General features: G+C 48.2%; 1 protein-coding gene across 2 annotated transcripts in view; it reads right to left on the bottom strand.

The window, feature by feature from the left end:
• The window catches only part of DNAH10 (dynein axonemal heavy chain 10), a 712,041-nt gene that overhangs the window by 540,331 nt on the left and 157,488 nt on the right, over nt 1-14,222 (bottom strand). The window contains exon 13 of one of the 2 annotated variants that reach the window (XM_063964569.1): nt 8,147-8,323. In XM_063964569.1, coding sequence (XP_063820639.1) covers nt 8,147-8,323 — 177 coding nt within the window. Of the gene's footprint in view, nt 1-8,146; nt 8,324-14,222 lie in introns of those variants that run through there. The other variant, XM_063964570.1, reaches the window with a different exon arrangement.

Below are 14,222 nucleotides of genomic sequence, written 5' to 3'. Positions count from 1 at the left end.
GTTAGAGCCCCTTACACACATTACACCACAGTAGAGCAGAACCTCTTATACACGTTACCCCACGTAGCCTCTTACACACATTGCACCAGGTAGACCCTTATACACACTGTGACAGGTAGCCACTTATACACAATGACAGGTAGCCCTTTATACACATTGCACCAGGTAGACCCTTATACACATTGCACTTATTAAGTGCCCCCTATGCAATGCCCTCTTTAGTAGTGCCCCCAGTATTAATGCCCCCAGTGGTAATGCCCCCGTTTAGTATTGTCCCCAGTAGTTATGCCACCAGAAGTTGTGCCCCCAGTAGATGTGTCCCCTGTATATGTGCCCCCTAGTAGCGTCGCTTACACACTAAAAAAAAAACAAAATTACACACAATACTCACCAGCCCCGCTCCTGCTTCCCAACCACTGCAGCCATCCGTCTCTGGCCGCCCGATCCTCGTATCTATGGGAGAGACGTCGGACGTCTCTCCCATAGCGCCGCACAGACAGGCGGGGTGCGATATGCGGGATGCGGGTGGGCGGCGGACGCCTGCAGGGTGACTGTGGCCGCGCCCGCAGGCTGCAGCGCCCCGGGCACCCGCCCGGCTTGCCCGGGACTGGAACCACTCCTGGTTCTATTGTCCTAAAATATCATGGTAAAATAAAATAAAAATGTAGAACTAAAACTGGGGTTCAATAGATTGGATGGGCCAAGTGCTACTTATCTGCCATAAAATACTCTGTTTCTATGTTTACACGAGTTTAATGGGCATATTAAATGGTTATGGGACTCAGGGTCGACACTAATTAGGTCGACAGTGGCTAGGTCGACACTAGAAATAGATCGACACGGCCATTAGGTCGACTTGAACAAGGTCGACATGAAAAAAGGTTGACATGAGTTTTTAATGTTTTTTGGGTGTCGTTTTCTGAATCAAGTGACCGGGAACCCCAATTAGTGCACCGTGTCCCCTTGCAGTGGGAAAGGTGCCTCGCTCCGCTGCGCTCGGCACAGGTTACCGTTCGCAATCACAGTCCTCGTGGATCGTAAAGTATGAAAAAGTCCAACAATTAAAAAAAAAAAATAAGAATTTACTTACCGATAATTCTATTTCTCGTAGTCCGTAGTGGATGCTGGGAACTCCGTAAGGACCATGGGGAATATCGGCTCCGCAGGAGACTGGGCACAAAAGTAAAAGCTTTAGGACTACCTGGTGTGCACTGGCTCCTCCCCCTATGACCCTCCTCCAAGCCTCAGTTAGGATACTGTGCCCGGACGAGCGTACACAATAAGGAAGGATTTTGAATCCCGGGTAAGACTCATACCAGCCACACCAATCACACCGTACAACCTGTGATCTGAATCCAGTTAACAGCATGATAACAGAGGAGCCTCTGAAAAGATGGCTCACAACAATAATAACCCGATTTTTGTAACAATAACTATGTACAAGTATTGCAGACAATCCGCACTTGGGATGGGCGCCCAGCATCCACTACGGACTACGAGAAATAGAATTATCGGTAAGTAAATTCTTATTTTCTCTGACGTCCTAGTGGATGCTGGGAACTCTGTAAGGACCATGGGGATTATACCAAAGCTCCCAAACGGGCGGGAGAGTGCGGATGACTCTGCAGCACCGAATGAGAGAACTCCAGGTCCTCCTCAGCCAGGGTATCAAATTTGTAGAATTTAGCAAATGTGTTTGCCCCTGACCAAGTAGCTGCTCGGCAAAGTTGTAAAGCCGAGACCCCTCGGGCAGCCGCCCAAGATGAGCCCACCTTCCTTGTGGAATGGGCTTTTACAGATTTTGGCTGTGGCAGGCCTGCCACAGAATGTGCAAGCTGAATTGTACTACAAATCCAACGAGCAATAGTCTGCTTAGAAGCAGGAGCACCCAGCTTGTTGGGTGCATACAGGATAAACAGCGAGTCAGATTTTCTGACTCCAGCCGTCCTGGAAACATATATTTTCAGGGCCCTGACTACGTCCAGCAACTTGGAGTCCTCCAAGTCCCTAGTAGCCGCAGGTACCACAATAGGCTGGTTCAAGTGAAACGCTGAAACCACCTTAGGGAGAAATTGAGGACGAGTCCTCAATTCTGCCCTGTCCGTATGAAAAATTAGGTAAGGACTTTTATACGATAAAGCCGCCAATTCTGAGACACGCCTGGCTGAAGCCAGGGCTAACAGCATTACCACTTTCCATGTGAGATATTTTAAGTCCACAGTGGAGAGTGGTTCAAACCCCCTTGACAAACGTCTGAACTTCAGGAACTGAAGCCAGTTCTTTTTGGAAGAAAATTGACAGGGCCGAAATTTGAACCTTAATGGACCCTAATTTTAGGCCCATAGACAGTCCTGTTTGCAGGAAATGCAGGAAACGACCTAGTTGAAATTCCTCTGTAGGGGCCTTTCTGGCCTCGCACCACGCAACATATTTACGCCAAATACGGTGATAATGTTGTACGGTTACATCCTTCCTGGCTTTGATCAGGGTAGGGATGACTTCATCCGGAATGCCTTTTTCCTTCAGGATCCGGCGTTCAACCGCCATGCCGTCAAACGCAGCCGCGGTAAGTCTTGGAACAGACAGGGTCCCTGCTGAAGCAGGTCCTTTCTTAGAGGTAGAGGCCACGGGTCCTCTGTGAGCATCTCTTGAAGTTCCGGGTACCAAGTCCTTCTTGGCCAATCCGGAGCCACGAGTATAGTCCTTACTCCTCTCCTTCTTATGATTCTCAGTACCTTGGGTATGAGAGGCAGAGGAGGGAACACATACACTGACTGGTACACCCACGGTGTTACCAGAGCGTCCACAGCTATTGCCTGAGGGTCCCTTGACCTGGCGCAATACCTGTCTAGTTTTTTGTTGAGGCGGGACGCCATCATGTCCACCTTTGGTTTTTCCCAACGGTTCACAATCATGTGGAAGACTTCTGGGTGAAGTCCCCACTCCCCCGGGTGGAGGTCGTGTCTGCTGAGGAAGTCTGCTTCCCAGTTGTCCACTCCCGGAATGAACACTGCTGACAGTGCTATCACATGATTTTCCGCCCAGCGAAGAATCCTTGCAACTTCTGTCATTGCCCTCCTGCTTCTTGTGCCGCCCTGTCTGTTTACGTGGGCGACTGCCGTGATGTTGTCCGACTGGATCAGCACCGGCTGACCTTGAAGCAGAGGTCTTGCTAGGCTTAGAGCATTGTAGATGGCCCTTAGCTCCAGGATATTTATGTGAAGTGATGTCTCCAGGCTTGACCACAAGCCCTGGAAATTTCTTCCCTGTGTGACTGCTCCCCAGCCTCTAAGGCTGGCATCCGTGGTCACCAGGACCCAGTCCTGAATGCCGAATCTGCGGTCCTCTAGAAGATGAGCACTCTGCAACCACCACAGGAGAGACACCCTTGTCCTTGGTGACAAGATTATCCGCTGATGCATCTGAAGATGCGACCCGGACCATTTGTCTAGCAGATCCCACTGGAAGGTTCTTGCGTGGAATCTGCCGAATGGGATTGCTTCGTAAGAAGCCACCATCTTTCCCAGGACCCTTGTGCATTGATGCACTGAGACTTGGCCTGGTTTTAGGAGATTTCTGACTAGTTCGGATAACTCCCTGGCTTTCTCCTCCGGGAGAAACACCTTTTTCTGGACTGTGTCCAGGATCATCCCTAGGAATAGAAGTCGTGTTGTCGGGATCAGCTGCGATTTTGGAATATTGAGAATCCAACCGTGCTGGCGCAGCACTATCTGAGATAGTGCTACTCCGACTTCCAACTGTTCCCTGGATCTTGCCCTTATCAGGAGATCGTCCAAGTAAGGGATAACTAAAACTCCCTTCCTTCGAAGGAGTATCATCATTTCGGCCATTACCTTGGTAAAGACCCGGGGTGCCGTGGACAATCCAAACGGCAGCGTCTGAAACGGATAGTGATAGTTCTGTACCACAAACCTGAGGTACCCTTGGTGAGAAGGGTAAATTGGGACATGTAGGTAAGCATCTTTGATGTCCAGAGACACCATATAGTCCCCTTCTTCCAGGTTTGCAATCACTGCTCTGAGTGACTCCATCTTGAATTTGAACCTTTGTATGTAAGTGTTCAAGGATTTTAGGTTTAAAATTGGTCTCACCGAGCCGTCCGGCTTCGGTACCACAAATAGTGTGGAATAGTACCCCTTTCCCTGTTGTAGGAGGAGTACCTTGATTATCACCTGCTGGGAATACAGCTTGTGAATGGCTTCCAATACTGCCTCCCTGTCGGAGGGAGACGTCGGTAAAGCAGACTTTAGAAAACGGCGAGGGGGAGACGTCTCGAATTCCAATTTGTACCCCTGAGATACCACCTGAAGGATCCAGGGGTCCACTTGCGAGTGGGCCCACTGCGCACTGAACTTCTTGAGACGGGCCCCCACCGTGCCTGAGTCCGCTTGTAAAGCCCCAGCGTCATGCTGAGGACTTTGCGGAGGCGGGAGAGGGCTTTTGTTCCTGGGAACTGGCTGTTTGTTGCAGCCTTTTTCCTCTCCCTCTGCCACGGGGCAGAAATGAGGCGCCTTTTGCCCGCTTTCCCTTATGGGGCCGAAAGGACTGCGCCTGATAATACGGCGTCTTCTTAGGTTGAGAAGCTACCTGGGGTAAAAATGTGGATTTTCCAGCAGTTGCCGTGGCTACCAGGTCTGATAGACCTACCCCAAATAACTCCTCCCCCTTATAAGGCAATACTTCCATGTGCCTTTTAGAATCCGCATCACCTGACCACTGCCGCGTCCATAAACCTCTTCTTGCAGAAATGGACAGCGCGCTAACTCTTGATGCCAGCCGGCAAATATCCCTCTGTGCATCACGCATATATAGAAATGCATCCTTCAAATGCTCTATAGTCAGTAATATACTGTCCCTATCTAGGGTATCAATATTTTCAGTCAGGGAATCCGACCACGCCAGGCCCGCACTGCACATCCAGGCTGAGGCGATTGCTGGTCGCAGTATAACACCCGTGTGAGAGTATATACATTTTAGGATATTCTCCAGCTTTCTATCGGCAGGTTCCTTTAGGGCGGCCGTATCAGGAGAGGGTAGTGCTACCTGTTTAGACAAGCGTGTGAGCGCTTTATCCACCCTAGGGGGTGTTTCCCAACGTGCCCTATCCTCTGGCGGGAAAGGGTACGATGCCAATAACCTTTTAGGAATTATCAGTTTTTTATCGGGGGAAACCCACGCCTCATCACACACTTCATTTAATTCCTCGGATACAGGAAAAACTACAGGCAGTTTTTTCTCACCAAACATAATACCCTTTTTAGTGGTACTTGTATTATCAGATATATGCAATACATTTTTCATTGCTTCAATCATGTAACGTGTGGCCCTAGTGGAAGTCACGTTTGTCTCCTCATCATCGACACTGGAGTCAGTATCCGTGTCTGTGTCTGCCATTTGAGGTAACGGGCGTTTTAAAGCCCCTGATGGCGTTTGAGACCCCTGGACAGGCACAAGCTGAGTAGCCGGCTGTCTCATGTCGTCAACTGTCTGTCGTAAAGAGCTGACACTGTCACGCAATTCCTTCCACAAGCTCATCCACTCAGGTGTCGACTCCCTAGGGGGTGACAACTGTATAATAGGCAATTGCTCCGCCTCCATCTCATTTTCCTCCTCAAACATGTCGACACAATCGTACCGACACACCGCACACACACAGGGAATGCTCTGATAGAGGACAGGACCCCACTAGCCCTTTGTGGAGACAGAGGGAGAGTATGCCAGCACACACCAGAGCGCTATATATATACAGGAATACCACTATAAAATGTGCTTTTCCCTTTATAGCTGCTGTTAGTATCAAACTGCGCCAAATTAGTGCCCCCCTCTCTTTTTTACCCTTTTCTGTAGTGCAGGACTGCAGGGGAGAGTCAGGGAGACGTCCTTCCAGCGGAGCTGTGATGGAAAATGGCGCCCGTGTGCTGAGGAGATAGGCTCCGCCCCCTTCTCGGCGGCCTTTTCTCCCGCTTTTTTGGTGAGTTCTGGCAGGGGTTAAAATACACCCATATAGCCCTGGGGGTTATATGTGGTGTATTTATGCCAGCCAAGGTGTTTTACATTGCTGCTCAGGGCGCCCCCCCCTAGCGCCCTGCACCCTCAGTGACCGGAGTGTGAAGTGTGCCTGAGTAACAATGGCGCACAGCTGCAGTGCTGTGCGCTACCTTGTTGAAGACCGATGTCTTCTGCCGCCGATTTTTCCGGACCTTTTCTTGCTTCTGGCTCTGTAAGGGGGCCGGCGGCGCGGCTCCGGGACCGAGCTCCGAGGCTGGGCCTGTGTTCGGTCCCTCTGGAGCTAATGGTGTCCAGTAGCCTAAGAAGCCCAATCCACTCTGCACGCAGGTGAGTTCGCTTCTTCTCCTCTTAGTCCCTCGATGCAGTGAGCCTGTTGCCAGCAGGTCTCACTGAAAATAAAAAACCTAAAACTAAACTTTCACTAAGAAGCTCAGGAGAGCCCCTAGTGTGCACCCTTCTCGGCCGGGCACAAAAATCTAACTGAGGCTTAGAGGAGGGTCATAGGGGGAGGAGCCAGTGCACACCAGGTAGTCCTAAAGCTTTTACTTTTGTGCCCAGTCTCCTGCGGAGCCGCTATTCCCCATGGTCCTTACGGAGTTCCCAGCATCCACTAGGACGTCAGAGAAAAAGTAAAAAACTCATGTCGACCTTTTTCAACGTCGACCTTGTTCGTGTCGACCTATTTCTAGTGTCGACCTGGCCAATGTCAACCAATGGGTGTCGGCCTAATTGGTGTCGACCCAGAGTCCGGATACCCAGGAGGATTATAAGGGAGAGAAAGAGAGTCCTTCCGCTTCCATAGTACTCTGCTCCTAGGTGTAAAACATAATGCAGCATCTGCTTCCACCTACTGCTAAAGAGACATTATTAGTACTATTACACTAGTTGCTACAGTTTATATTAAGTCAGACCACTTCTCCTCCCAATTCACCATGTACCGTACAAATGCACCCCAATGTACATAAAACACAACAAGGAATCTTACGAACGCTGAGCAACATGTCATTCTAAAATTCAGATCAGACTCCGATTTAGACGTATTTGTAGGAAAGCCATTTAGAGTTCAGGATTTTTGGAGGAGATTGTGTAGCTACATTTCTCATGCATGTTCACGTCTCCTGCACAGAACTTAGACAGTCATGAAAATCATATCAGTTTAATAAGTATCTTTGAAAGTATATAGCTCACATTACTATCCAGCGGCAAGTCTGAGGCAATGTCACTGGTTCTTAATGAATTGATAGCTGCATTTTTCTAAACACTAGTACAACACTAGTACAAACACTAGTACAATCCAAATAGAGGCTATTTCACAGTGTGTAGGAAACCTGTGCAATTAAAAAGCATGAAAAAACAAAAGTGTTTTTCCTACGCACTACATGACCCAGCATGGCCCATAGATGGGGCCAACATTTGGAGGGCATGCTGGGTCCTGTAGTGCCATTTGGAGGATATAGGGGTGACTCCAGGTAAGCTAGCTCTCAATCTGGATATATTTTTGTATGTGCCAATATCATTTGGCCTTACATTAAGCAATTATTTGACCCATAGTGGATACAATTATTATTGCTGTGTGTGAGTTTGGGATGTGGTGCCCGCTGGATTTGGTGTGACCGGGCTGCCTAGAGGTAGCACACCATAATATTTATTTAGCACTTTTGTAACACTCCTATTTATTTTTCCACTAACACTACTCTTTGGAGTATTTTACTAACACCCTTATTTTTGTATCACTTTTTAACACATAGCACCTGCTTCTTTCCTATTAACACTTTAATATTTCAATGGTGTGCTGCCCTGGGGTGGTTGGGCCTGAGCCAGCTTTGTGAGGGTCGCACCCTGGACTTATACTTAGTATTAGGTACCTCCAGTAATAGAGACGCCTTGACGCGGCCTGGAGACATCATATTTTTTGCAAAATAAGTAACCAAGATCTCAAAATTTTCTATTACCATATAGTGTACAGGTCTTGTTACTAATAATAGCCCTATAGGATGCGTGGGAAAAACCCTTTTGTTTTTTCTTGTCTAGAACAACCCCCTCCCACAGCACCTGAGGAATGTTACCAGTTTGATTTGAGCAGTTTGCCATTATATATTTCAATTAAAAAGCATACCAGTTTTCCATGTTCACAAGACAACATCTCTTCCATTTCCAGGAATCGAATGATTGTATGCTTGATTCGGTGGAAAAGCGACCTCTCCCAATATATTGATCCAGCCACTGGAGGATGATTCTTGTACAGCTTCGGATTATTCAGGTTTTCTACAAAAATGTTGTTCACTACATCTACCTGCAATGCAAAAAAAAAAAAAAAAAACTGCTTATGTAAAGAGTGGACATTTTTAAAATGTTTCAAAATTCCATTAAATATGCTTCCTGAATTTCTGTACTTTATACGGGAAATACATATATACTGTAACAAACATTCTCCCTACCTTCTGTGGACAGCACCATCTTGCGAGTGATATACCGGAATATGGCGCATTAACAGAAGTTAGCAAAAGCTCTGACACGCAAGTCTTTTTTTTTTTTTTTTTATAAAGTAATTTTTATTCAGCAGTCTGGAGATTAAGGTACATACATTGCAGAGCATAATCATGTCTCAAGCATTACATCTATTCAAAATATGTCAAGTCGCGTTTTACACATATCTTATATCAAAAAAGTATCAATACATTTTCAGTATAGATGTATACTAGGATTTCCTAATGCTCTAACCTTCATGACTTACAAAATCCGCACCCATCTATATTAGTCCTCATTTATTTTTTATATTTAAACCCGTAATCTAAACTATAGAAAAATAACAAACAACCAAAGAAAAAGGCAAGGGAGGCAAATTAAGGAGTATTTTGATTCAGGGCTCCACTAGTCATACACGTGTGTGAGCATGTGGGCTCACAGGGCCCAACCGTCATCGTCTCAGTACACTTCAGTCATAGTAATTTATTGACATGCTTGCACTTTAGTGTCTACTATATTTGGGGAACAGGATGAGAGTGGGGGGAATCTAGCCATGGAGACCAAACTTTTTCAAACTTAGCTGATGCGTTTTGCTTCATGTAAACATATCTCTCCTTAATTATAGTGTCATTAATTAAGGCCTTAAGTGCAGATATTAACGGTCCTTTAGGGGCCATCCACACTCTTGCAATGCAAACCTTAGCCAAGGCACATACATTTAGAGCATAGAGACCCATTGAACCAGACTCAGGAGCAAGGCACCCCATTCCCAATATACAGAATTGTGGGGTAAGCAGTCCGCCAGGCACCCCCGTACTCTCCAGAATTGACCCGACCCCCGACCAGAACACCCCCAACCTCGGACAGTCCCACACTAAATGCCAGTATGTTCCCACCGCCCCCCCACACTTAGGACAGAGAGGAGATCTGCCTGTGCCAAACGTAGCCAGTCTAGCTGGAGTCATATAAGTTCTGTGTAAAATGAAGAATTGAATCTGTTGATATCTAAGGGACTTAGTAACCTTAGCAGGGTATTCTAAAGCGAGGACCCAATCCTCCTCATTTATTGGACCCAGATCCTCCTCCCACTTTCCACGGAGACGCGTCAAGGGGTCCGCATGGAGCTTGGTGAGAAGATATCCATACGCAAGTGAGACCATCTTAGCCTGACCCAAAGTGGTCACAAATGTCTTGATGGGAAATGGGAGGATTCGCGGGGGTGATTCAGCAAATTGGGTCTGGAGGGCATGACGAAGCTGGAGGTATCTGAAGAAGTAGGAATTGGGTAGGTCAAACTCATCCCTCAGCTGTTGAAAGGATTTTAATGTAGTATCTAGATAAAGTTGAGAGACAGAGATCACCGATCTAGGAGCCCACACCTCCCGCCCCTCAAGCGCATGCAATTCAGGGAGCCAGTCAGAGTACCACAGGGGAGTATCCGGGTCTAGGTCGTCATATCTCAGGAGGTCTCTCAGGGCCCTCCAAATCTTTAGGGCCTGAAAAATGATAGGGGGAAGAAACCTAGCTATGCTCCCACTCAGTAGCACCTGCATAGGAGAGAGGTAGGGAAAGTAACAACGGATAAACTCACAATGTAGAGAGTCGGTCTCAGAGTTTTGTGCCCATATAGTGATATGAGTCAGCTGAGCAGCGAAGTAATATATCTGAAAGTTAGGTAGAGCCAGGCCACCGTCAGATCTCTGTCTGGTAAGAGTATTTAACTGTATCCTAGGTCTTTTATTAGCCCAGATCAGTGAGGACAGAACGCTATTCAATTTTCTAAAGAATGTTGGATAGATATATACCGGGGATTGAAGAATAATATATAGGAGTTTAGGCAGTATAATCATTTTAATGAGATTAACCCTGCCAGAGACCGTTAGTGGAAGCTTACACCAAGTCTTAGATTTGCCCATGACCCACTGCATGGTCGGATCCAGATTCAGGGGGAGAAAATCAGAAGGGTCATTAGTTATTTGGATTCCAAGGTACTTAAACTGTACCGTCCAACACAGTGGTAGGGGGATTTTGGAAACAGTAGGAGGGGGGCCTATGACTGGCATAATGTATGATTTAGGCCAGTTAATTCTAAGGCCCGAGTGATCTCCAAATCTTTCTATCACACGCAGCAGGATGGGCATTGACCTGGTGTAATCCTGCAAAAACAGCAACATGTCATCGGCATAAAGAGCTATCCTATCCTCACGTGATCCTGTACATATTCCCACAATATCCGGGTGTGATCTAATCAAGCATGCCAGGGGCTCTATGGCCAAGGCAAACAGCGTAGGGGACAGGGGGCAACCCTGTCTAGTACCTCGGGTCAACTGAAAAGATGGGGATACATAACCGTTCACCAAGATCCTGGCACTCGGATGTTGATACAGTAGTTTAATCCATTTTATATAATTGGGTCCAAATCCCATACGAGCCAACACCTCCCACAAATAAGCCCACTCAATGCTGTCAAAGGCCTTGGCCGCGTCCAGCGAGACCACAGCCGAGTCAGAAGGGAGTCCGTGTGGGAGCTGTAAAATGGTATGCAATCTACGTAAATTAATAGACGTGGACTTTCCTGGCATGAAGCCAGTCTGATCCGGGTGAATGAGGGAGGTTATCACTGTGTTAAGCCGTATTGCCAGTATCTTTGCCAGGATCTTGGCGTCGGTGGGAATCAGGGATATCGGTCTATAGGAGTCCAGAGATTTGGGGTCTTTACCGGGTTTTGGGATCACTATTATAACTGCCTCCGACATGGAGGGGGGGAGATCGTTTCTGGCAAATATATCTAAATATAGGGCATGCAGCTTGGGGCCAAAAAAATCAATATGATTCTTATATACCTCGGAGGGAATTCCGTCGCATCCCGGAGCCTTGTCATTAGGGGACATACCAATGGCCGCAGTCACCTCCTCGAGCGTTAAAGGTGCCTCCAGCAACTCGCAGGCCTCAGAGGAGAGTGCAGGTAGCGGGACACCCCCCATGTAGCGTGAAAGATCAGAAGTAGAGCGCTGCAACTGAGAATTATAAACCTCAGAAAAGTAAGATCGGAATAACAGCGCAATGTCCGGTGTGGTGTCGACAAAGGAGCCATCCGCTCCGGACATCTGGGTGATCGTGGTCCCAGGGCGATCGTAATGTATAAGGCGGGCCAGAAGGCCCCCCGTCCTATCAGCCTGCATATATATATTAGTAGCTTTGAAAAGAAGGGAGCGAGAGTTTCTATCAGACAGGTGGGCCAACCAGACTGACTGAGCCACCAGCCATCGTGTCTTTGTCGCAGGGGCGTTGTCAGATAAATATTGGGACTCTAGGTCTCTAGCATCTTTTTCAAGGGCCTGTTCTCTCTCCCTAGAGGCCATTTTATGAGCCGCTATCCGTCCAATATATGAGCCTCTCAAGAACGCCTTAAACGAGTCCCAAACTACTGTACCCGGGGCAGACCCTATATTGTCGCCAAAGAACCCCTCCCATTGAGTCTCCAAGTCACCGCAGTCCCCCAGCTGGGTCAGCCAGGAGGGGTGCAATTTCCAATAGGAGTGCCCCCTCTGACTTTCCACAGCAAGAGTCATCATCAGAGGAGAGTGATCAGAGACCCCTCGAGCCTCGTAGTGGACGTCAATTATCCTAGGGACGAGGGTGGGGGACACCAGCATCAGGTCAATTCTGGAGAAGGAGCCATGAGTACTGGAGAAGCAGGAGAACTGACGAACCGCAGGATGACGAAGTCGCCATACATCTACCCATTGCAAACTATTTAAAAAATCCGCAAACTTGGTAGGACCACCTCCCGCCAGCGCAGCCGGTGGGGAGTGCCATCGGTCCATAGACAGATCCAGGACATTATTAAAATCCCCCAAGCATATCACTGGGGTATTAGGGGAGGGGGCTATGAAGGACGCAGCTTGTTGCAGCACATTGTATGAGAAAGGAGGGGGGACATACACTGCTAATATGTAATAGGGCTGGGAGTTCAGCTTGCACTCTATAAATACATATCTTCCATACGGGTCAGTTTTAATCGATATCAACTCGAATTGCACTGTCTTCTTAATCAAAACTGAGACCCCCCTAGAAAAGGAGGAGTGGGAGGCATGATATGCCCAGCCCACCCAGGCCCGTCGTAAGGACAGTAACCTCTGTCCCTCCAAGTGGGTCTCACTGAGGCATGCAATATCCGGGTCATATTTCTTAATCATATTTAGTATCAAAGAGCGTTTGATGTTGTTATTCAGACCTCGAACATTCCATGCCAGAATTTTCAGATTAATCATGACCCCCTATAAACTCTATACACCTCCCGGATGGACCTCTCCCAAAATACATTTTGAGTATAAGCATTATCAATACCCATAAAACATGACGTATATGAGCCCTGCGTTGTAAGCCACAGCATCTAAATATGAAACATCCTTGCCTCCGTAAATACTTGAATAAGAAAAATAACAAACTAAAGAAAAAAATAAAACCCCAAAAATAGTAAAAGGAAACGCAACTAGCAGCTTCCCAAATAACCATTCCCTCCCCGTATACCACCCCCAACTTCGGCATACTTATATCCCGAACAATCAGCTAGCTACCAAGCGCTAGGAAGGCTAGATTCTTAACTGAACCTCCAACCCTTCTCTAGCCAACGCCGCTTGGCCGTACAAGTCTTGAGCCACCAGTGCAAAGAGAGGGGGCTCCCCGAACCATGATCAAGCCTCCGGTGGATCAAACCCCGGGCTGTTTTCGTAGGAGATCACTCCGGAGCCAGTTGCCGAGCACCCGGTGCATATCTGTCCAGCCACTGGGCCGCCTCTCTGGGGGAGTTGAAAAACTTGGTCTCCCCATCCGCCACAACTCGGAGCCTTGAGGGAAACAGCATAGAGTATGAAATGTTGAGGTCTCGCAGCCGTCTTTTGATGGGCATAAACTGGGCACGGTCCTTCTGGACGTCAGCGGCAAAGTCCGGGAAGGCCGAAACCCTAACTCCATTGCGGATCAGCGGGCCCTTCGTGCGACCTAAACGGAGAACCGAGTCACGGTCTTTATAGTGCAGGAATTTAGCGATGAAGGTGCGAGGAGGGGCACCTGGGGGTAAAGGCCGAGATGGTATCCTATGTGCACGCTCCACCGTAAAATGGGCCGTAAAGGACTCAGCGCCATATAGTTCTTTAAGCCAGGATTCGAGGAATTCCTCCGGCTGCGGACCCTCTTCTTTTTCAGGCAGGCCTACGAATCTGACGTTGTTCCTACGCAGCCGTCCCTCCATGTCTAGGAGCTTGGTTTGAAGTGAGGAGACCTGCTGGGTCACCCCGGATACAGATTGCTTAAGGGGACCACATAAATCTTCCAGGTTGGAGACCCGTGTCTCCGCCTCACCCACTCTCTCTCGGATACGCTGTACATCTTGGCGGAGCAAGGAGAGATCGCACTGCACCTTTTCCATCTTATCGGAGAGACGCTGTTCACTGCCGGCTATAGCCTCCAGCACTTGTTGAATAGACGGGGCCCCCACCACTTCCGGGGAATCAACCGCTGTCTCAGGAGGGAAGGTCGAGTGTGTTGGAGAGGCTTCTTGAGAAGGAGCCGGTGCAGCCCTAGGGTTGGGTTGCCTGGTAAATTTTTCAAGTTTGGCCGCGGCCGCACTCCGGCCGCCCCCCACCATGCTGAGCAGGAGCAGTCACACACTTCCCAGATTAAGGCTATAGTATAGGGTTGTGGCTAGATGACGGACGCAGCCA

The sequence above is a fragment of the Pseudophryne corroboree genome, chromosome 1 (genome assembly GCF_028390025.1).
Source record: "Pseudophryne corroboree isolate aPseCor3 chromosome 1, aPseCor3.hap2, whole genome shotgun sequence".
In the NCBI taxonomy this organism is placed as follows: domain Eukaryota; kingdom Metazoa; phylum Chordata; class Amphibia; order Anura; family Myobatrachidae; genus Pseudophryne; species Pseudophryne corroboree.
Note: the sequence above shows the minus strand (reverse complement) of the source record. Positions and strands in the feature narration are given on the sequence as shown.